General features: G+C 42.1%; 1 protein-coding gene across 1 annotated transcript; it reads left to right on the forward strand.

The window, feature by feature from the left end:
• Positions 1-280: 280 nt before the first annotated feature.
• CMPK1 (cytidine/uridine monophosphate kinase 1) lies at positions 281-15,058 on the forward strand. The gene is made up of 6 exons (XM_066192778.1): positions 281-525; positions 9,371-9,517; positions 10,396-10,548; positions 12,005-12,081; positions 12,167-12,263; positions 12,736-15,058. Exons 1-6 carry the CDS (start codon positions 451-453, stop codon positions 12,775-12,777), a joined length of 591 nt encoding a protein of 196 aa, XP_066048875.1. The 5' UTR covers positions 281-450; the 3' UTR covers positions 12,778-15,058.
• The last annotated feature ends 4,322 nt before the right edge of the window (positions 15,059-19,380 follow it).

The following is a 19,380-nucleotide window of genomic DNA, read 5'->3' on the forward strand; positions in this document are numbered from 1 at the left end:
GCAGGGGGTTTAAAAAATCTAGGGGGCGGGGAGCACGCAGGCGCAGTGCGGTGATGCGGCGGCGTTGCCATGGCAGCGGGGGCGCTGCCTCTGGGCCGGGCCGAGCCAGGCGAGGCCAGGCCATGCCGGAAAGGGCCGCGCTTGGGCGAACAATGAACCGACATACTCGGGTCCGCTGGAGCGCCGCGCCGGCCTCGGCTTTCCCCAGCCGGGAGCGTGAGTCCTGGCAGAGCCGCCAGCCCCTCGCCCACGTGCCCGCCCCGCCCCGCCCGGGACCCGGAAGCACTTTCCCTCCGCGGGGACAGCGCGGCGGCAGCGGTGCCACAGTCACAGCCCCGGTCACAGTCCCGGCCTCGGCTCCGCCGCTCCCTGCCCGCCCTTCGGCCGCCCCACGGCCGCCGCCCTGCCGCCGCTGTCCTGCTGCTGCAACGCCGCCGCCTCCTTCTCCTCATGAAGCCCGTCGTCGTCTTCGTCCTCGGCGGGCCCGGGGCGGGCAAGGGGACGCAGTGCGCTCGCATCGTGGAGGTGAGGTGGAGGGGGTGCGGGACTGCGCGGCCGGGCCACCCGCGGGGGGCCCTGGGAGTTGTAGGATCCCGCTGTGGGGTCCCTGACTCTCTTTGGGGTGATCGCTTGGGGGTCGTGCCCCGCTCTGCTCGGTGGCGGGACCCCCATCTGCCTTTCGGTCTGGTCTCTTGTTGAACTTCCATCCATTCCTCGCCCCTTCGAGGCGATAAATAAAGATAACTGACTCCCATCTCCCCTTTAATGGGCGAAGCGGTGGGGCGGCCCCCACTCCAGCCCCTCCGTTCCCCTTCCAGCCGCTGTCAGGCCGCCTTTTCCCTTCTCCTGCCTTTTCCTTCAGCCCCGCGGGATCACAGTGTGCTGGCGTCCAGCCTGGGGACACCAGTGGGGTTTTTGCATCCGCTTTGGGGACACCCGCTTGTGATCTGGAGGCTGCCGCGGGCCGTGCCGGGAGCGGCGATTGCCCGCCGTGCCCTGGCGGAGGGGCAGCACAGCGGCCCTGGGCAGGCTCCCGGCTGCCCGCGCCGTGCTGCCTTGTCAGGCCGCTCCCGCGGCCCGTCCCGAGTGGGTGGCTTCGTCCACGTCTGCACGGCCACGTCGGTGCCGGCGGGGCTGCCGCCCGGATGCAACCCGGAGCTGTGTGGCCTGGGAGAGGAGGTGAGGTGTCCGACAGCCATTGGCAAATACGTGCGCTCCAAATGGATCAAGGTCCGTGTCTCTTGAGGCCTGGCCCATAAATGTTGCAGCTGGTACAGTAGATATTGTAGGGTGTTGGCTTTTTGATCCAGTGCCATCTCAGTAAGTCGTGGAAGTAAAAATAGAACGATTTTTTTTTTTCCTGTGACACAGTGTGATAGAGGTCAAAGGATATCCTGATCCCATGGATTGTTCATCTCATTCCTTCTTTTTAAAGAGCCTAAGACTGACAGTGTAATTTGACTAAACTTTCACTTATATTACCAAATCTTAAGTTTTCTAAATACATTTTTTCCAGCCTTTTAAAACAACAAACATCTAAGAAAGAATGGTGGATGATACATGGTGTAGTACTGTCCTTTTAAACACCAAAAACCACAGGGGTAATTACAATGTATCCAGGTGGATAATTAAGGAAGTAGTTAGGGCTGAATGCTTCCAAACGTGTGTATGTTGGATTGGAAACAGCTCTTTTATCTTTTTTTTCCCTTTTTTTTTTTTTTTTTTTTTTTTTTTAATAAACCGAGCAGTTGTATGCACTTCTCTTATTAAAACCATATAGGATCAAAGCTTATCCATACCCTCAGTGAAAGATATGGCTAAGAACTGTGGTGATGTCCATGTTCCTGGAACTTTTGGTGGGAAAGAATCCCAGAACTCCTGGAACAGACACGTTGTGTGTGTCCTCTGCTCTGGTGGTGCCTTGGGAGTGCTGTTACAGTTTATCCACGCTGCTGTTACATCCCAGACCTCAGTGTTATATAACTAAGTTAAGTGAATTTGGTCCAGACTAAAAAATGCCGTTATGACTTTAGTTCTGAAGGATTTAAACCTCAAATTACAGACTCGCATTCAAACCAGCTTATTCATTAAATTAAATTGTGGGATGGAAGGTTCACAGTGCTCATAAAGCCTTTTTGGTAAGGTCAAATTCAGCCCTTGGCACGCAGCAAACAAATGAGCTTAAACTATAGGGGAACCTTCTAGGCTGCCACTAACGGCTTTCACCAAACCATTAGTGTAGCCTCAGGGCTGAAGTACCTTGTGTGGCTGCTGGCCTGTGTTTAGGAGGATAAATGCCTATGGCTGGATAGGCTGATATAATTGGATAAAGACCTCTTCATTAGGAGGAGTTCAAATGAGCCATTGCTACTCAAATCATATTTCCAGCTAGACAGGAAAAACGAAAAACCTTGCTTGTGCAGTATTTATTTTCTTTTCTAAGCCTGGAAAGGGAAATCCAAATTGGAATAAATGCAAATGTGCTATAATTCTGCTAATGCTGTTCACTACATGGAAAGAAGTTAGTGAGCTGACAGTAGAAAGCACTCAGACCTGTTGAATGCAAAGGATAACCCTCCTGCTGGCTCAGACACCTCCACAACTGTCTCTGGCTAAACTGGGAGGCAGAGAGAGTCTGAGGCAGTTAAAGAACAGTTGGACTGCTGGAAGTGTGCTGGGAAACTTTAGAAAAAAGGCACAAGAACAGGGAAGTGTGAGTGAGACACAGCAGAGGTACTGGAAAGCAGCAGCTTTTCTAAGCACAAATCCTCAGCCTGGCCCCTGGCAGCCCCCAGAGAGCCATGCTGCAGGCCAGTGAGCAGCCTGTGTGCAGTCAATGCTGCCTTTAGGTTGAAAGTGTATTTTTCTTTGTGTCTTAAACCCTGTTGGCAGTTTGCCACAGGGAAAAGGGGGCTGTAGCTGAGTAATAATAAACCTCATTCATCCTTGTTGTAAATGGATGGAATAATATTAGTTTACATTTGGAATGAATCTGACCCAGTATCTTGCTGTAGAGCTGAAGGTTGTGCTGAACAAAAAGTCAGTATGAGCTATAAATATGTCTCGGTTGCTATTCATACTGGAGATTTGGGACAGAGCACATCACATGTGGAAGAAGTCTCATTTGGCTGAGGTGAGCTCTTGTATGAATTTAGCATCAAACCATTTTTATTAAAAACCAAGGGTGCCTGTGTTTTGTCATGGGGATATAATGTACTTAGTACGTGGGAATGGTTTCTCAAAGAAGTGTTGTAATTTTTTAGCTGACTGTGCTTCATGTTCCCAAAAAAGGGAGATGAGTATCCCATGTTGTGGCTGAAATATATATTTGTTAAGTACTAGCCTAAATCATAACTGCTCAATACGTGTGTGCTGGAGTCCATGAATGTGGAGAAGGCATGTATTCATGCCAAATTTGGACACAAATGGAGACATGGTTTGAAGGAAGAAGACCTAATAACAAGTGGAAATGGGTATTGACACAATGTAAGAAAGGGAACAGTGGGTAAGTAGTTAGGATTCTTTATCTCCACAAATAAGGTTGGATGAGACAGCTGAACCAGGCTGGTTTTCTCTGATACGGAGGGAAGACTTGACCTCCTGTATGTTCCATAGGCACAGAATTGTCAGGGAAATGCAAATGCAGCAGAACAACTGCTGTTCTGGAGCAGTTCCTCCTATTTAGAGAGGGATGAAGCAGAATTCCCTCTTAAGTTCTTATCCTCTCCCTTCCAGCTCTGCAGATTAACTCCTGAAACCTTCCACAGCTTTGTTAGGTGGAGCTTGCCATCATCTGGGGCTATTGCGTGGCTGTCATGTGAGGCAGAATATTTGAGCTATAGTTGAATGATGTCATCTGAATGCAGGTTCTTGCAATAACCTTCATGCTTTCCACAGTGTATCTTCTGTGACTGTGAGATAATGAAATGTGCTTTATTGCTGACTTCTGAACTTTGCATATAAAAATCATTATGGTAAAGTCAAGGAAAAAAATGCATTTAGCAAATCTGCACAAAATGTGCTTTCTTGTGCTTAAATTTTAAATCCTTATAACCTCTGCCTGAGATGCAAAGCTCTTTGTTTGGTGGGAAGAATAATAACAAAATCATTTGTCTTTATTCCAAGCAAGGTTTGAGTTGTACTTTTTTGTCCGTTTGTTTTAGCAGGGTGATCTGTAGAGATTTGGGGTATGTAAGACATTGCTCTCTGTGTACCTAAAATATAATTCTCCTCCACCACAGCCCTATCCTGTATGTTTGTGGTTAAATCTGAAATTAATTCCACAAACTGGGATGCTGAGCCGTCTCGTTTTTATAAGAGCATAAGTTCATATCCAAATGGAAAAAGCTGTTAAGTTGCTTTGGGATATATGATAAGGAGATTTCCTAGGGTGAAGGAAACAATGCAAAGAAGAATTCATTGTATCAGAAATGCTCCTCTGAAAGTAGCAGAGGATTTAGGTTTTGCTGTCATGTGTTAATTGTCTTCTTGAAGTCTGCTGAGATATAGTGTTAACTTCCTTGAAATAAAAACGGGGTTTAAATTGTTTGCTTTAAACTCAGCTTCTGAAATCTCTTAAATGAGTGTCATGTGTTAGTATTCTACTTAGCCTTAAGTTCTCGTAGGTGATTTTTAGAATATAAATTTATATTTCTGAGCTTTGGAGCTTTTTTTAAAAAACGTGGTTAGTGTTTAAATCTACCCCCTGAAAATTTATCCCTGAACATTTCCATTTTGCAGAACACGAGGCATTAAATTTTGAACTTTCCTGAACATACTGGATGCCTTGTATAGAGTCAATGCTCCTGAAGCACCAGGAGTGCTCGGTTTGCCCCCTCTCCCTTGGAGGCATTGTCAGTGGGATCTCCATTGTGTGTTTTGGTTTGTTAATGTGGGGGTTGGTTTGTTTGTTTTTATTTCCCAGAGACAAGAGCATATTTCAAACTGAGAAAATTCAATTTTTTAAAATTAGAATAAACAGACAGAAGGTCTAGTACTGCATTATAGTCTGTACCCCAAAGATTTAATTCCATGTGCTAGTAGGATAAACAAAAGGTTAAAAAAAAACCCTGAAGGCTGCAGGCTTTTCACAGTTCTATTTTTATTTTAACTAGTTCTTGAATGGTGTATGTAGCAAATTTTGGTTGTTTATTAAGGTTGCCCAAGATATGATAGGTCAGAACTAGGGCAATAAAAGTTTGTATTTTATTTGTTTAAATCTTAAGCCCTGTGACTTTCATTTTCAAACTAACAGTGATAAGCCAAGATAGGAGTCAAGGTCAAAGCAGTAATTTGTGTTTCTCTTGCTTCTTGGCTTCTGCTCTCTTAAGGAAATCTCAAGCTGTGTGTTTAGTGGGGAGATGTATAGCAGAACCACCAGGGCTGGATCAGAAATAAACCCCGTGCCCCTCGGAAGGGGCTGTGGAAGGAGTCCCAGCGTCAACTGCTGCTCATCACCGCTCCTCCCGGACACCCGCGATCCTCCCTGACATCCCCGATCCTCCCTGACACCTCCGGTCCTCTCTGCCTGCCCGACCCTGCTGGGGCAGACTCCGCCTGGTTCCAGCGTGACACAGATGTGACTCATGGATTCCCCTTCCTATGCATCTGTTTATTGTGTTTCCTGAAAACAAAGCGTGTTCTGTCTGCAGAGTGAAAGTTGCAAATCCCGGCTGACAGAAGGAAGCTGGAAGGAAGGGCTGGAGGAGAGTGGAGGGAAGGGCATCCCAGGGAGGCTGTGGGCTCGGGCTGGAATTTGGAGATGTGGAGCACAGAGCTGGTGTGTCCCAGTTTGTCCTGCTATGTGGGGACTGACTCACCAGGCAGAGGCAAAAAGCAAGTGGTATTCTGATCTGCTCTATCCACTGCTGCTTTGATGGGATTGATGGAGACTTGAAAGGAGACTCACCTTTCCATTTCATTGGAATTCTGTTAAAATTTTTTTTAATGCTTTCTTTTTTAAAGCAAAAGAGGAGGATGTCTTGAGTGTTGCTGAAGGCAGCACTTTTCCATTCAGAGTTGATTTTTTAAGTTATATTTGGAGACCTATACTTCAAAAAAATGGTTTTAATAATAATGAGAACTTGTGTAATAGGTAGATGTGGTGCTTACACTGCTCTTGCCAGTTTAAATCATGGTGTTTGGGGCACAAAATTTTCTTTTATTTTAGGTGAGAGAAACCCTCAGCAAGTGTCCTGAATTGGAGCAAATCATTGCAGCACCAAGGGCTAGCACTACTTGTGTAACAATGAGAACTTGTGTAATAGTAACTTACCGATTTAATCTTTTTTCTTCTTCTAGATCACACCAGTCTGACAGCATAGCAGAAAACATTGTCTCTGGAATATGTTTTAGAATAGTTAATTCTATATTTTCTTTTTCTGCTCTGTAATACCAAATTCTCTCCAGATTTTAGGTGCTTGACACCTTTTTTTTTCACGTCATCCTTTCAGTCTGACATTACGTGCCTAGTAAGAGCTGGAGAAACTGCTTTTTCATTGTTTGGCAACCAGAGTCCTGCTCCCTTTTTGACTGCAGAGGATAAGGATTATGCAGGAGTGGCCACATTCTGGAGATTGCATCAAGATGTGTTTGGCACTGCTGGAAAGTCCTGCTGCAACGAGGCAGACCCTGTCAAGACCTGAGTGTGTGTTGAGTCGTGTTTTGTGCGGTTACATCACAGCCCCTTCTGCGAGCCCTCGGCACTGCAATGATTTGCTCCAGTTCAGGACACTTGCTGAGGGTTTCTGTGACCTAAAATGAAAGAAAACTTTGTGCCCTGAACGCCTTGAGCCTTGATTAAAACTGGCAAGGGTAGAGCGAGCACCACATCTCTGAAGCCTTCTGTGTGTGGAGCAGCAGCCAAGCCCTTCTCCCCCCTTGTTTGCATTGTTTAAACCCACGTGTTTTCTTTGGCTCTTGGCTCAGTACAGTTAACAAATAGATGTTTTGCCCCTGAAGGAGAGGTTTGTTTTTCTTATTGCCTGGTTAAGCCATTCTGAGGGTTAGTCTCGAATATAATTTATTATTATCTCAAACAAGTCTATTTGTACAACAGCACTTTAAAACACTTCTATCTTTTACTTTCCAGTTCAGCCGTTAAAAACTGCTTTAGTTTGCTGTTGCAAAAGACGGAGAATACCAAAAATTATCTGACACAATTTTGTTTTCATGCATGAAAAGGGAAATGCCAAGGAAAATTAAATGGTTTGGTAATCCTCTAAAACCTAGAGGGATTATATTTTCTTCCTGTTTTCTCCTTTGTAGAAACCTGATGTTAAAAAAATCATCGTTCTGTAACTTTTGCAAGAAGAACTACATGTTAATTTAGCATTCAACAGAGTAATGTTTCCTGCTTTAAGGGAACAATTTATTCTGGTTTATGGCTTCTGTAGGTTATAAATATTTAGATTTGCAATTAGTTAGGCATATCCAAATGCAATGTACATTAAAGCAAGAGTACAGTGAGCTTACAGAGGATGTCTGTGAAGCTTTTCCTTCACACTTAGTTACAGCAAAATCTTGCTTCTGTTTTTTGCCAACTGTGTACAGTTTTGGAGATTTAGGTAATTATATCCCTTCTTAAATTATGACTATGGCAGAACTAACTTTCCATGCTTTTGTGGGTGAAATTGGAAAGCAACTGAAATGTTTTAAAGTCACTTAGTGGGTTGTGTAATATTTCTCTTGTACTTGGTTCAGTAGCCAAGTTTTTAAATCCTAAGTTCACAGCCTCACCAAGTGTGTAGTCACATTATTATGCCTCTCAGACACCTTGTTTGAAATTTGTTTTGGATGTTGCTGCAGCCAAACTGATAACCCTGAAGTTTTTTGCTGCTTGTTTTGTGTTAAAACTTTCAGATGAGAATGTATGTGTGTGCTTTGTTTTGGTTGTATAGCTAGCTTAGGTAATCACCAAGGAGATGTCTTTATTGCCAGTTTTGATGGACTTATATTTAGTCAAGGAGCAAAGTGCACTTGGTTTGTTTTCTTGCAGTGTTAAATGGGCTGAGAAAATTATTATTTTGAGCTGTGATATTTCCTTTGCAGCAATACATTTCTCTTTGGTAGGAATGTATTTGTGTGCTTGCACAAGGTATCTATTTACAAGGATAAATGCCTGAGAAATTCACGTGTAATAAATACTTCCATCAGTATTTTTCATAAGTGACTATTTTAGCTGTAGTTTGAGGTGAAAGAGCAGTGGTGTATGCTGTTTTCCTGCACACTGCTATCAGATTGATAGATCTGAACCTGATCTCTCTGCTCTCTTTGTTTACTCTATGTGGTGTGACAGAGGGTGTAGCTATTTACCTTCATCTACCATGTCGTTCTTAGGAGAAGTCACTGGTTTTCCCCAAGGGCTGCTCTCCGTGGTCATCCCAGGGAAGGAGGTAGCAGGGGCAGGAGGACTGTTTGTGCTGTAACAGGTGATTTCACCCAGGTAGGGGAGGAAGTTACTGCCAGAACCACAACATGAACATAGGGATTTCTGACTTTTCCCATGCTTGGGACATTCCTCCAGCTCCAAAGCACCTGCAATCACCCTATGTGTTTTCTTTAAGTAGGTAATTAAACAAAATTCTTGTCTTGTCTTGTTTCCAAACATAACAAAATTGCTTTTGCAAACTGTACACATATACCTGACCAAAGCCCTGTTGAGTGTTTTACCCGAGGATGTCCAGTTCTGGGCCCCTCACTTCAAAAAGGCATTGAGGTTCTGGAGTGTGTCCAGAGAAGGGTGATGGAGCTGGTGAAGGTCTGAGAGTGAGTCCTGTGAGCAGCAGCTGAGGGAGCTGGGGGTGTTTAGCCTGAAGAAAAGAAGGTTTAGGGGAAACCTTGTCATTCACAACTCCCTGAAAGGAGTTTGTACCAAGATAAGAGTCGGTCTCTTCTCCCAGGCAACCAGCAACAGGACAAGAGGAAATGGCCTCAAGGTTCGCCAGGGGAGGTTCAGGTTGGACATCTGGAGGAATTTCCTCTCTGTAATGGTTGTCAGACACTGGAACAGGCTGCCCAGGGAGGTGGTGGAGTCACCATTCGTGCAAGCATTCAAGAAACGACTGGATGTGGCACTTAAAACTCTGGTATAATTGTCACAATGGTGTTTGGTCAAAGGTTGGAATTGATGATCTTGGAGGTCTTTTCCATCCTTAATGTCTCTGTTTTTTACTCTGTGTGTTGTGTGCAGAGTGTGCTCTATTGTCAGATTGCACATTGAAGATGGAACTGGTCCATCACTAGCAAGATGCTGTCCCCTGGGTTTTTCTATTGCAAAGCAAGGATAAATAGGGCTGCCGCTGTTGACTGATGTTAGATTTGCACAAATGCTCTGACTGAAGGGAGCCTGTGTTTGTTTTGTCTGTTGCAGAAATACGGATACACGCACCTTTCTGCCGGTGACCTCCTCCGGGATGAGCGGAAGAGGCCGGGCTCCCAGTATGGAGAACTCATTGAGAACTACATTAAGGAGGGGGAGATCGTGCCAGTTGAAATAACAATCAGCTTGCTGAAGAGGGTAAGGAAAGGGCTATTTCCTTGCAGGGTCACTCCTGCAGACTAAGCAACAAAGCAGTGGCTGTGTTCTGACAGAGCTGCCTTTCCTTCGGTGTGAGTGGTGTGAATGGGCTGACATGGAGCTGCCTCTCTCAGCAATCAGTTGTGTTTCTTTTTGACTGCTGGAGAGCTGGTGGCCTCCCATACCTGGGGATCTGTGAAAATGGGTTGTTTTTATCTTCCTTTATTTTTCAGTAGCTCCAGGAAAATCAGTAAAACTGTATTTTTGATTTCCCTGCATTAGCTTTTGAACCTCTTGGTCCATTCAGTCCATTCATATTAGATTGGAGGTTAGAGACCTTAAGGGCACTAAGATTTGTGATTTTTATCAAAATAGATTGTCAGGTGAAGGAGAAAAGCACCTACTAATGTTCTTGTGAAAGGAAAAGCTTCAGCCTCTATTGGATGTCCATGAAAACAATGGGAGTATCTCTTTTAAGTCAAAAAAAAGGCTGCTGTTTGTGGCACTTAATTTATCTGGAGCTTTTCCCTTCAAATTAACTCTAGATCAGGGATGTTCTGGTGTCTTATTGTGTAAAGACACTTCCCAGTATCTTGTAGAAAATAAGCTTTAAAGCTGGGATTTATTACGAGATTTGTTTGTTATGAGATTTTTGAGCTTTGTGAAATAATTAATTCAATTTGAACAATAGCTATGTTGGTGCATCAGTGAATTAACCAGCATGCATTGAAAGTGAAACAAAAGCACATTTTGTAAATCTGCAATAATCCTAAAATAAATGCTTCTCAACTTACCATGTCAACATCTTGGGGGTAAATTAATAAGTAGATAAGTCAACGTATGTGCAGGAGATTGTGAATTGAATTATCTTTTATCAGGCTATGGATCAAACAATGGCTGCCAATTCCCAGAAGAACAAGTTTTTGATTGATGGATTTCCCAGGAATGAAGATAATCTTCAAGGCTGGACTAAGACTATGGATGGAAAAGCGGATGTTTCCTTTGTTCTCTTCTTTGATTGTGACAATGAGGTAATGAAGTGTGTAATTCTGTGACTTCCTTTCTTGCAATATTGTGGGAATCATTCAAGAAGAACAATTAAACTCTGACAGGGAGAATGGACTAATATAAGAGTAGAAGGAAAACTTGGCCTGGGTGTTGGAAGGGTTTTTTGGCAACCTATTTTAGCAGATGAAAAGCTGCCTGTTTTTTGAAATAGACAGTTAATGACACTTGGTATAATCATATGTGAATAAATTATATTGAGGAAGTACTGCAGGCAATTGCATTCTTAAAGAAAATTTATCAAAACTTTAAATACATTTTACAAAATTATTTGGTTACTTTTCAGAAAATATTACTCTGCTTTCTCTTAGTAATTTTTTGTTTAGTCCAAAAAGAATTTGGTACAATGTCTGCTTTAATTCTGAAGTGCAGCGTAGTTATTAACTGTGCTATAGGATAGTCAGTAATCAACATTTTATTCAGCAAGTCATTAAATTACAAGGGCAATTTGACAGTGATGTATTACATTCATTTAACAAGTGCCATGATGTGCTGTCTTTTTAATTTGTCAGTGCCCTTGAGCATAAAAACTGTTATGAGTATCCCAGCACCTTAAGCTGACTTTTTTCCTTTTACCCCTCTCCCCAACTTCCTGAGATTTTGTTGGTTTTTTTTACTTATTTGCAATTGTTTTGTAATCTTAAAGAGTATATGAAGGATTATTATTTTCTATTAAAACCTTAAATAAGACTAAATTAATTTTTTCACTTGTTGGGGCATTAATTCTGTGATTTTGATTTGTTTAGTAGGTCTAAAAATACACAATGCCTAAATGATCTTTACCATGATTGTAATGTATAGGAGAAAATAATTTTTAACTGTTGTCCTCTTGCATGAGTAGGATAAATGTATTCATGGACTGTACATGTGTCAGCTTTGCTTATTTAACTAAAGGTTTGAAAAACTTAGTTCATTGGGACACTTCTAGCTATGGTTAGTTCTTCATTTTTTACTTCATTATCGCAATGTCGGGTAAGAATATTTTCACTGACAATAACTTAGTATTGTCAGTTTGCCTTACAAAATTCTTGAGAAAACGTACAGTGACTTTTCTTTAGTGCAGACATATATTAATAGTCCCATTGGGTATGCTGCTTTTCAGGAAGCCTGAACACGTCCTTGAAAATCAGCTAATTTTCTTTTTACATGTCTCAGATCAAGGATCCAGTCAAATCACAGAGCTTGATGCTGCTTTTACTTCCTCTGACCCCAATCCCATTTTCATAAACTGAATTGTAAACCATCATCCTTCTTCCTTAGAAGAAACTAACTTCCCTTGTGAGTTCTGGTCACACCCACCAGATCTGGACTTTATTTGGTGTGCCAGGCCAGTTTAGATTGTCGGGATTTTGGTTTGTTCCTGCTCTCAGGATGGCAGCTTGTGTTCCTGGCTGTAGTCACCCTTTTGATGATTTTTTGTAGATCTGTATCGGCCGCTGTCTGGAGAGAGGCAAGAGCAGTGGTCGCAGCGATGATAACCGGGAGAGCCTGGAAAAGAGGTACTGTCTTCAAAACTTTGCAGTTCCCTTCTCTTGATATTTTACTATGTAATGTGGTTTATTTTCTCCCTGTGCTTTCTCTTAGAATTCATACGTATCTGCAGTCTACTAAGCCTATCATAGATTTGTATGAGAGAATGGGAAAAGTCAGAAAAGTGGACGCCTCTAAATCTGTTGATGAAGTAAGTATATGTGCCAAAAAAACATGGGGATGACGGGGTGGCAGGGTGCATATTTTTGGCATTCTTCTGAGATGTGTGTGTGTGTGATTAGCCTGCTCATTAAGCATTGATATTATTACTCAGAGATGTTGTGGAACTCTTGATTTGACTCTTGAAGGACTGAGCAAGATGTGAATAACTTGAGGAAATTGATTTGTTCTGCTTGAGTGTGAGCTGGGCTAAACACATCTCCAGTGTTTCTGTGTTTAACAGGGTCTTGGCTTTTTCATTTACATGAGCTTTTGCTCTTCTGAAGTAGTGTTGCTCTTCTGTCTGCTTCCCAAAATTGATGCCAATTTCACTGTTAAAGTTACTGTGAATGTTCTAAAAAAACCTTATATTTTTAAAAGTACTGTCAAATACTGTTTATGTTGGTTTAACTTGGAGTAACTGTTTGATGAATGCTTCATAAAATTCTTCTTTATCTTTTTAGGTTTTTGAAAAAGTTGTACAAATTTTCGACAAAGAAGGCTAATTCCCAGCTTGAAACTTCATTTAAACTTGTGCTTGAATCTTGCTTGAATAGCTGCTACTGCAGTCCACTCTTTGTAATTATTTTAAAAGGATTTTTTTTATTTTTTTTTCACATATCTAATGATAATTGGTAAAACAGTTGATTAGAAATGGATCTGTTTTATAAATAGGAAATCATTTCTTGTGGCTATAGTATACAAGTTTCAGGGTTCTCCATTAGTGCAAGTTCAGTTACTCACATGGCAGAATCACAGTTATTAAATCTTTCTGAAGAAACTGTTTATTCTGTCACAGTTCTGTGTCTGTTGTAGGCAGTCCTTCTTCCTTATTGCTGTACACCTACTTGCTTTTTAAGAATCAACAGAACAGCAGCATTAAGCAATGAAGGACCCATATAACTTGTTTTTCTTTGGATGCTTGGACCAAATTTAGCAGATTTTTTTTTTTCCAAAGTATAATTTTGCCCCCAATTCCCTTGTATTCCCAGACTGAATTCTCTAAATCAAGCTACAGTTACTGTGAGAATCTGTTTTAGCAGTTCTAGTAAAAATAGTTTAATAGTTGTAAAAAACTATTAAATATGCTTTTCAGGAACAGACATACAAAGTACTTTATGGAAAGTGGTGCTTCCTTATGACTCTGGATGTAAACTGTCTTGCAAGTTCTTGAATGACACGGCCCTGGATTTTCCCTTGTTTTCATTTGCAAAAGATTAAGATGGTCAGTTCAGTATTTCAATACTCATTTATCTTAAATGATAGTTATGTTCCTAATTACAGCATGGTCTTCACAAGATGGCAGAGCTCTTAAATAGTGTACAGTAAGCAAAATCTTTTGACAGTTCTGTCTTTTGTAACAAGTGGAAGGGTTTTTCTCTATTATTATTGAAATACTGTGTTACCAAATGCTTTAAGGTTTGTTACCTGGGGAAATATTTTTATGGTCAAACTAGTGAATATGTTTCCCTAAAAATGTGTCATTTTAATAGCTGTTTGTTTGAGAAATTTGTAAGTTATTGCACTTTTGTTACGATATGGTGAGCTGAGGAGAAGGTAATTGCAGAAAAAAGGTTTAATTCCCTGAAACACTCCTGCTTCCTCATGTTCTCTTGAATAAGCCAAGTGCAGTCAGCAGAAGGAGCTGTGGTGAGCAGGGAACTGGTTGAAACAACCTGATTGAAATGTTTGCACAGATGTGGTGCAATTTTGTCATTTTTAAAGCTTTTCTGTCCCCGGTATAGTATGCATAGGTCTGGGAGGGGCCCAACCATGCATTCCTTTCGTGCCCTAAGCTTCCACTGTTGGCCTGAAGATGAGAGTTTTAACTGATTTTAGTGCTAGAGTGGCTGTTCCTACATGAACTGATGCTCTAATTGGTTTATGCTGTGCTAATTACACAGAATTGCAATTTGGAAATCCTGATGCTCAGCTTTTCTTTAGTCATGACTTTCTCTATTTAGGAAAAGGTTTAAATTAAGCTTAGCTTTTAATTAGAATCAGATGTGTTGGTTCTCATCCTGCAGTCCGGTTTGTATTTTCAGGTATTCTCGTCTTGCTGAGGTTGTTGAGGCTGCTGGAGTGGGGAAGAGATGAGTGCAGAAACAAGGGTAAACTGCAGTAGCTTTTCCAGTCTGGGAGGAGTTCAGGCAACGGACTGGCCACAAATAGCTGTTTACTACTGCAGAATATATGGACCATGACAGCTTTTGTGAGTGTGGGAGGCCAATCTCTCACTTTATGAATTTCTCCTTAAAAAACAACAATAAGAAGAGTACCTGGAATTTAACTCTTACTGTATAAGTATGCTGACATGGATAGGATCCAGCAAAACTGCATGTTTTATCATGAAGGTTAAAATCAGGGTTTTTAAAAAATACTTCAGACTGGATTCTTTAATCCAATTAAAAAGGTTTAATTAACTCTTGCTTCTAAGTTATTGGTTTTTACAAGTTCTGTTCAGCATTTTCTCTCATCATATACTTTTCTGTGTATTTAATGCTGAAACAAACAAACAAAAAACCTCTGAAGCAAGTTTTAGAAAAACACCCAACAATGTTTTGGCAGTATTGAATTTGGAGTGGATTGTAATGTGTCTGTGCAAGGACTAGATTTTTTGTCATTTTATTTATTAAAGATGCCATTAAATGTGTTACCACTTCTTTCAAGATGGACTTATGATTGAAATAAATATTAAAGGCAGTATGCCAATGTGTTGTGTCCATTTAGCAGCAAAATTGTATAAAGAATTTGAGGACATCCAATAAACTTTGTTCTGTGGCTTAATGAGTGCTTGCCTTACAGTTATCTGTCACAAGGGATATTTTTCATATATATCCACCTATATAAAGTGAGTATTTATTAGAGTTAAATACTTCATGTGGCCACGTGCACAGGTATGTGTATAAAAGTTCAGATTTCACCATCAAAACTGAAGTCCTGAAGATCCTTTTAGGCACAGGAGAAGATCAGGCTAATGCCTGTGGAATTGGTACCTTTTCTTGATTATACAGGTTTGTCAAATGACTGTATTCATAGAGTTGTGCAGTGATAATTCATTTGGCACATGTGTGAAAGAAAAGCAACTTGGAGGAAACGCAAACCTATTGTGCACCTGCTGTTGGAGACATTTTTGGTCTGGATTTCTCATGATTCCTTGCTCAGCTGATCTCCTGACTGCCATTCTGCTGGCTCTGCAGCACATGCCTACGTGCTGTACTCCAGGCTGTTCTTAAAGGAGATTGGCACAGCATCATAGTCTCTAGAAAAGAAACTGAGAGGCTGCCAGGCTCCTTTTAAAGTAACCTAATTTTTGTAAAGGTCTGTTACAAGAGAGGTTGTTTTGTCACATGTAGCTTCCTATTAAACAACTTGGTGAACTTAAAATCGTAGAATCGTTTGGGTTGGAAAAGACCTCTAAGATAGATCATTGAGTCCATCCCTTCCAACTTGAATCTTTACACTGTGAAGATTTGCAGAGCTGGTCTGAAAGGGGTGGGGAAAAGCAGGGGATTTTTCAGTAGTGGTAGGTGCCTTTCTGCTGGTAAACCTGCAGAGACTAAACTTTTGCTGAAACCTCACCCTGAAGTTGTAGCATCTCCTCAGGGGCAGACTGAAAGGGGCAAAGCTGCCCATCAGATTTGCACCTTTTGGACAGAGATTTTGAGTTAAGTCTCCCACTTTGGGAGTAGGGGCAAGCAGAGAACACCATAAGCATGCCCTTAAGGATTGCCTCCGTGTAAGATACCCCCACTAGGAACAGTTTGTCCTTAACAAGAAGAGCTGGCTCATGAGGGAGTTCCGAGGTCTTGTGGAAAATTCTGTCTTAAAACAGTGGGGACATCTGTGTGCTGCTGCCCGGGCTGAACTGGGGAGAAGGGGAGAGTTAAATGGAAAAAATGCTCAGTTCAAACCGGAGCTGCCAGCTGTCGTTACCGGTTGGCAGTTTCTGGCTGCCAGCATTTAAGAAAGTTGCAGCTTAGGGGATTACTTTCCTCCTCTGGTGTGAGATTCAGTACCAGTTCGGTCCCTGCTGTGGCACAGATGTCTCTGAAGGCTAGGATCTGTGACTGCTCTGCTGGCCTTCTGCTCTGGGGGACAACAGTTGGCTCCTTGGCACAAGCAGGTTATTTCTTCGAGCCATGGTGCAGCAGGACTTGGAGACCTGGGGCTGTGCCCTTGCCACAGACCAAACATCCCAGGGTTAATGGCTGATAATGAAAACTGCGAGACAATGTGAAGAGGATTTGCCTGATCAGGTAACAAAGGAGACAGAACATTAGATAGTATAAAAATATGGATACATGGTTTCGTATAGCAGTGGTGTGCACACTCTTGAGATCTGCAGACCTTTATAAGCCTTCCAGTGGAGACAGGGGAGCATGGAAGAATTTAATCTTGCATCTCTGCTATTTTTCATGGATTGCTTAGTTTAAGATGGTGAGTTTCAGCCTGTGCATTTGTAGATCATTTCTGTTGGTAACAATAGCTGTCTTTATTGAGTGTTCCAATCTGCTCAACTGAGGTATGCTCTATCCTCTTTGCTTTCTGCCTTTTAATGCCTTTACCTTACCTTTCTGAATTGCAGATGCCCTTTGGCATAGGGAAGGGGGTGCTCTTGCCAATCTCTATGTGCCTTGCTAAATAAAGAAAACCTTTAAACCTTCATCTGAAGCAATCTGAACCTGTTTCTGACATGAACTTGGTACATAAGCTGTTACAAAACCGACATAAAGCACATTGCTTTTTTTTTTTTTTTTTTCAGCTACAGGAAATCTCTGTGTAGTACCTCTGCACTTTTCTCCTGTGCGAGTCAGATCAACTGTGTCTGCCTTGCTTCAGCACAGTGCTTAGCAGCAGTTGCATGAGAAAACCTCCTCAGTCACTGGATATTAAACCAGCAGTGACTAGTTGTGCATCAATGGAGGCAAGTGAGACGGTTGAAGAGGGGAGGGAAGATGTTTAGAGAAGCTCAGTCATTTCTCCTTCACTTGTAAGACTTGAGAAAAATACCTGTTCTACAGGGCAGCAATGCTTGTGAAGTCCAGCTATTTGATGGTTGTGCTGTATAGAATTTAATGCAAAAGCACTCCCTGCCTACAAGTTCCTCATCTCCCCTCATTGAGTCTGCGACCTTTAAAGCCAGGGGTTGTGGAAGCAGGAATTTTTCTTCAGGATAACACTGTAGAAACCAAACTGGGCAGGATGAAGGCAACATGAGCCTTGCGTGTGAAGTGTGAGACACACAGTGCATTTCACTGTGGGCAGCAATGCCAGGCGGTTTCGTCATCCGGGCTTAAAACTGTGTTCAGACAGCAAAGCAGAAATTTTCTCTTCCCCCTCAAATGTTTGGCAAAAAGCTTGCTTTTGTCTAAAATGCTTCTTAAGAACTGTGTGAACCCTTCAGTCCTAAATACCAGTTTGAGTTGTGCTTTTTCTATCCAATTTACAAATAGGAGGGTTTGGTTTAGTTTCTTGTAATAACTGCTGCAGCAAGACAACTCTTGGAAAATACAAGGCAGCATCCCAAAAGATATTATCTGCTTTACTCTGGAGGGCTTTTTAGCACAATGCTGTTTCTGTGTGGTAAGAAATGGCACAGATTGCTGTGTGACTACCAAAGTGTGATGGGCTGGGTATGGTACGTGAAAATGGTATCTTGGACAACTTCTGTTCTCAGCATGCACTTTTATTTAGTGCCAAGAGGTATAAAAAGAGATTTGTGGATAGAATTAGATCAAGTCATAGTATTAAAGCTTAATCTATGGTGGAGGTCTTCAGGACTATCAGGGTGTTTGGAGGATATCTGGTGGTCCTCTCTCCTGACTGAGCAGAGGGCATCTCTTTAGCTTTCTGTTCGGGGCATTCCTACTATTGTCTACTTAAACCAGAACCAGCTGAAGTTCCCAGCTATGATCACCAGGTATGCTGAGGTCTGCAGTATGTTCTAACTCAAATCCCTCTGTTCTGTCTGAATACCTCCTCCAGCTTCATTTGGATGTGATGGAAATCATCAAGGAGAGAGAGGACTGGCACAGTTAAAGCTGCTGCTCCACCTCATGTTCCACACAGATTTTTGTGAGGGTGAGGTACTTTCTGGGAGCTGTAGTGGCTTGCTTACTTCCATTTTCCTTTCCAGGCCATGCATACTGGATGCACCAGAGTTCCCAAGGTATAGCAGTATCTCCATGCCCCAAGAGGGGAGGTGGTAGCTGGGCCGTGGAAGAAACCCTTTGGGCAGAGAAGACAACAATAGCATGAAACATCCTGGGTGCATTTTTCAAATGAAAGTATAATCAGGAACCACTTTTTTGCTGGGTAATCAAAAGGTCTGTGGAAAAGAAACAGGGATGATTTCACCATGTTCTTTCTAATTTAAAATTTTCTGTGGAAAGTGCATTTGACCACTTCCTTGCAACAGCAAGCGCAGAGATTTAAGTGCTGTTCCTGAAGCAAGCATTGCTTTTGGCTTACTGTGTGTGACTCCTTGTGAAACTTCCCTGGGCTCTTGGATGCTGCTCTTGCCAGCCAGAGTAGATTGCTTCCAGCAATAAACATCCCACAAAATTATGTATGTTCTTTAAGAAAAGTACCAAGATTTTCTGCTAATTGCAAAAATACATAATGGATGCTTTTAGCATCTGTTATTTATTCTCTAACCAGCTTTCATCCAAAAGTAACCTTTAAACAAACATTAAGATTGAGAAGGGTAACTGTTTCAATGTGTCACACGTTTCTGCTCCCTCCAGTTTAATGATGTTTGAAACGTGTGCTTAGATTTGACTTCTAGTAAGAAGCAGAAGTTGTTTATATCGCTAGCTCAGAGACGTTCACAACAGGGAGAAGGTGGTGCTTGGTGCCAGAGATGATGGATGTCTCTGTGCTCTTTTTTGGGAGCCGAAGTCCAGCAAAGAGGATTTTGCTCACATGGCAGTTGCTTCGATGCACCACAAGGAGGGGTGCAAGGCTCGCGGAGAGCAGGATGCAGATTGGAAGTGGCATTCATGGGATGCACAGTGCTGCCCATATATTGAAAGACCTGGTTTTTAGTTCAAAAGCCTGACTATTTTTAATGGCGTAACTTAAAAAAAAATCTTTAAAAATAAATA

The sequence above is a fragment of the Chamaea fasciata genome, unplaced genomic scaffold (assembly GCF_029207755.1).
Source record: "Chamaea fasciata isolate MVZ Bird 193981 ecotype frontalis unplaced genomic scaffold, bChaFas1.0.hap1 SCAF_10, whole genome shotgun sequence".
Lineage (NCBI taxonomy): Eukaryota > Metazoa > Chordata > Aves > Passeriformes > Sylviidae > Chamaea > Chamaea fasciata.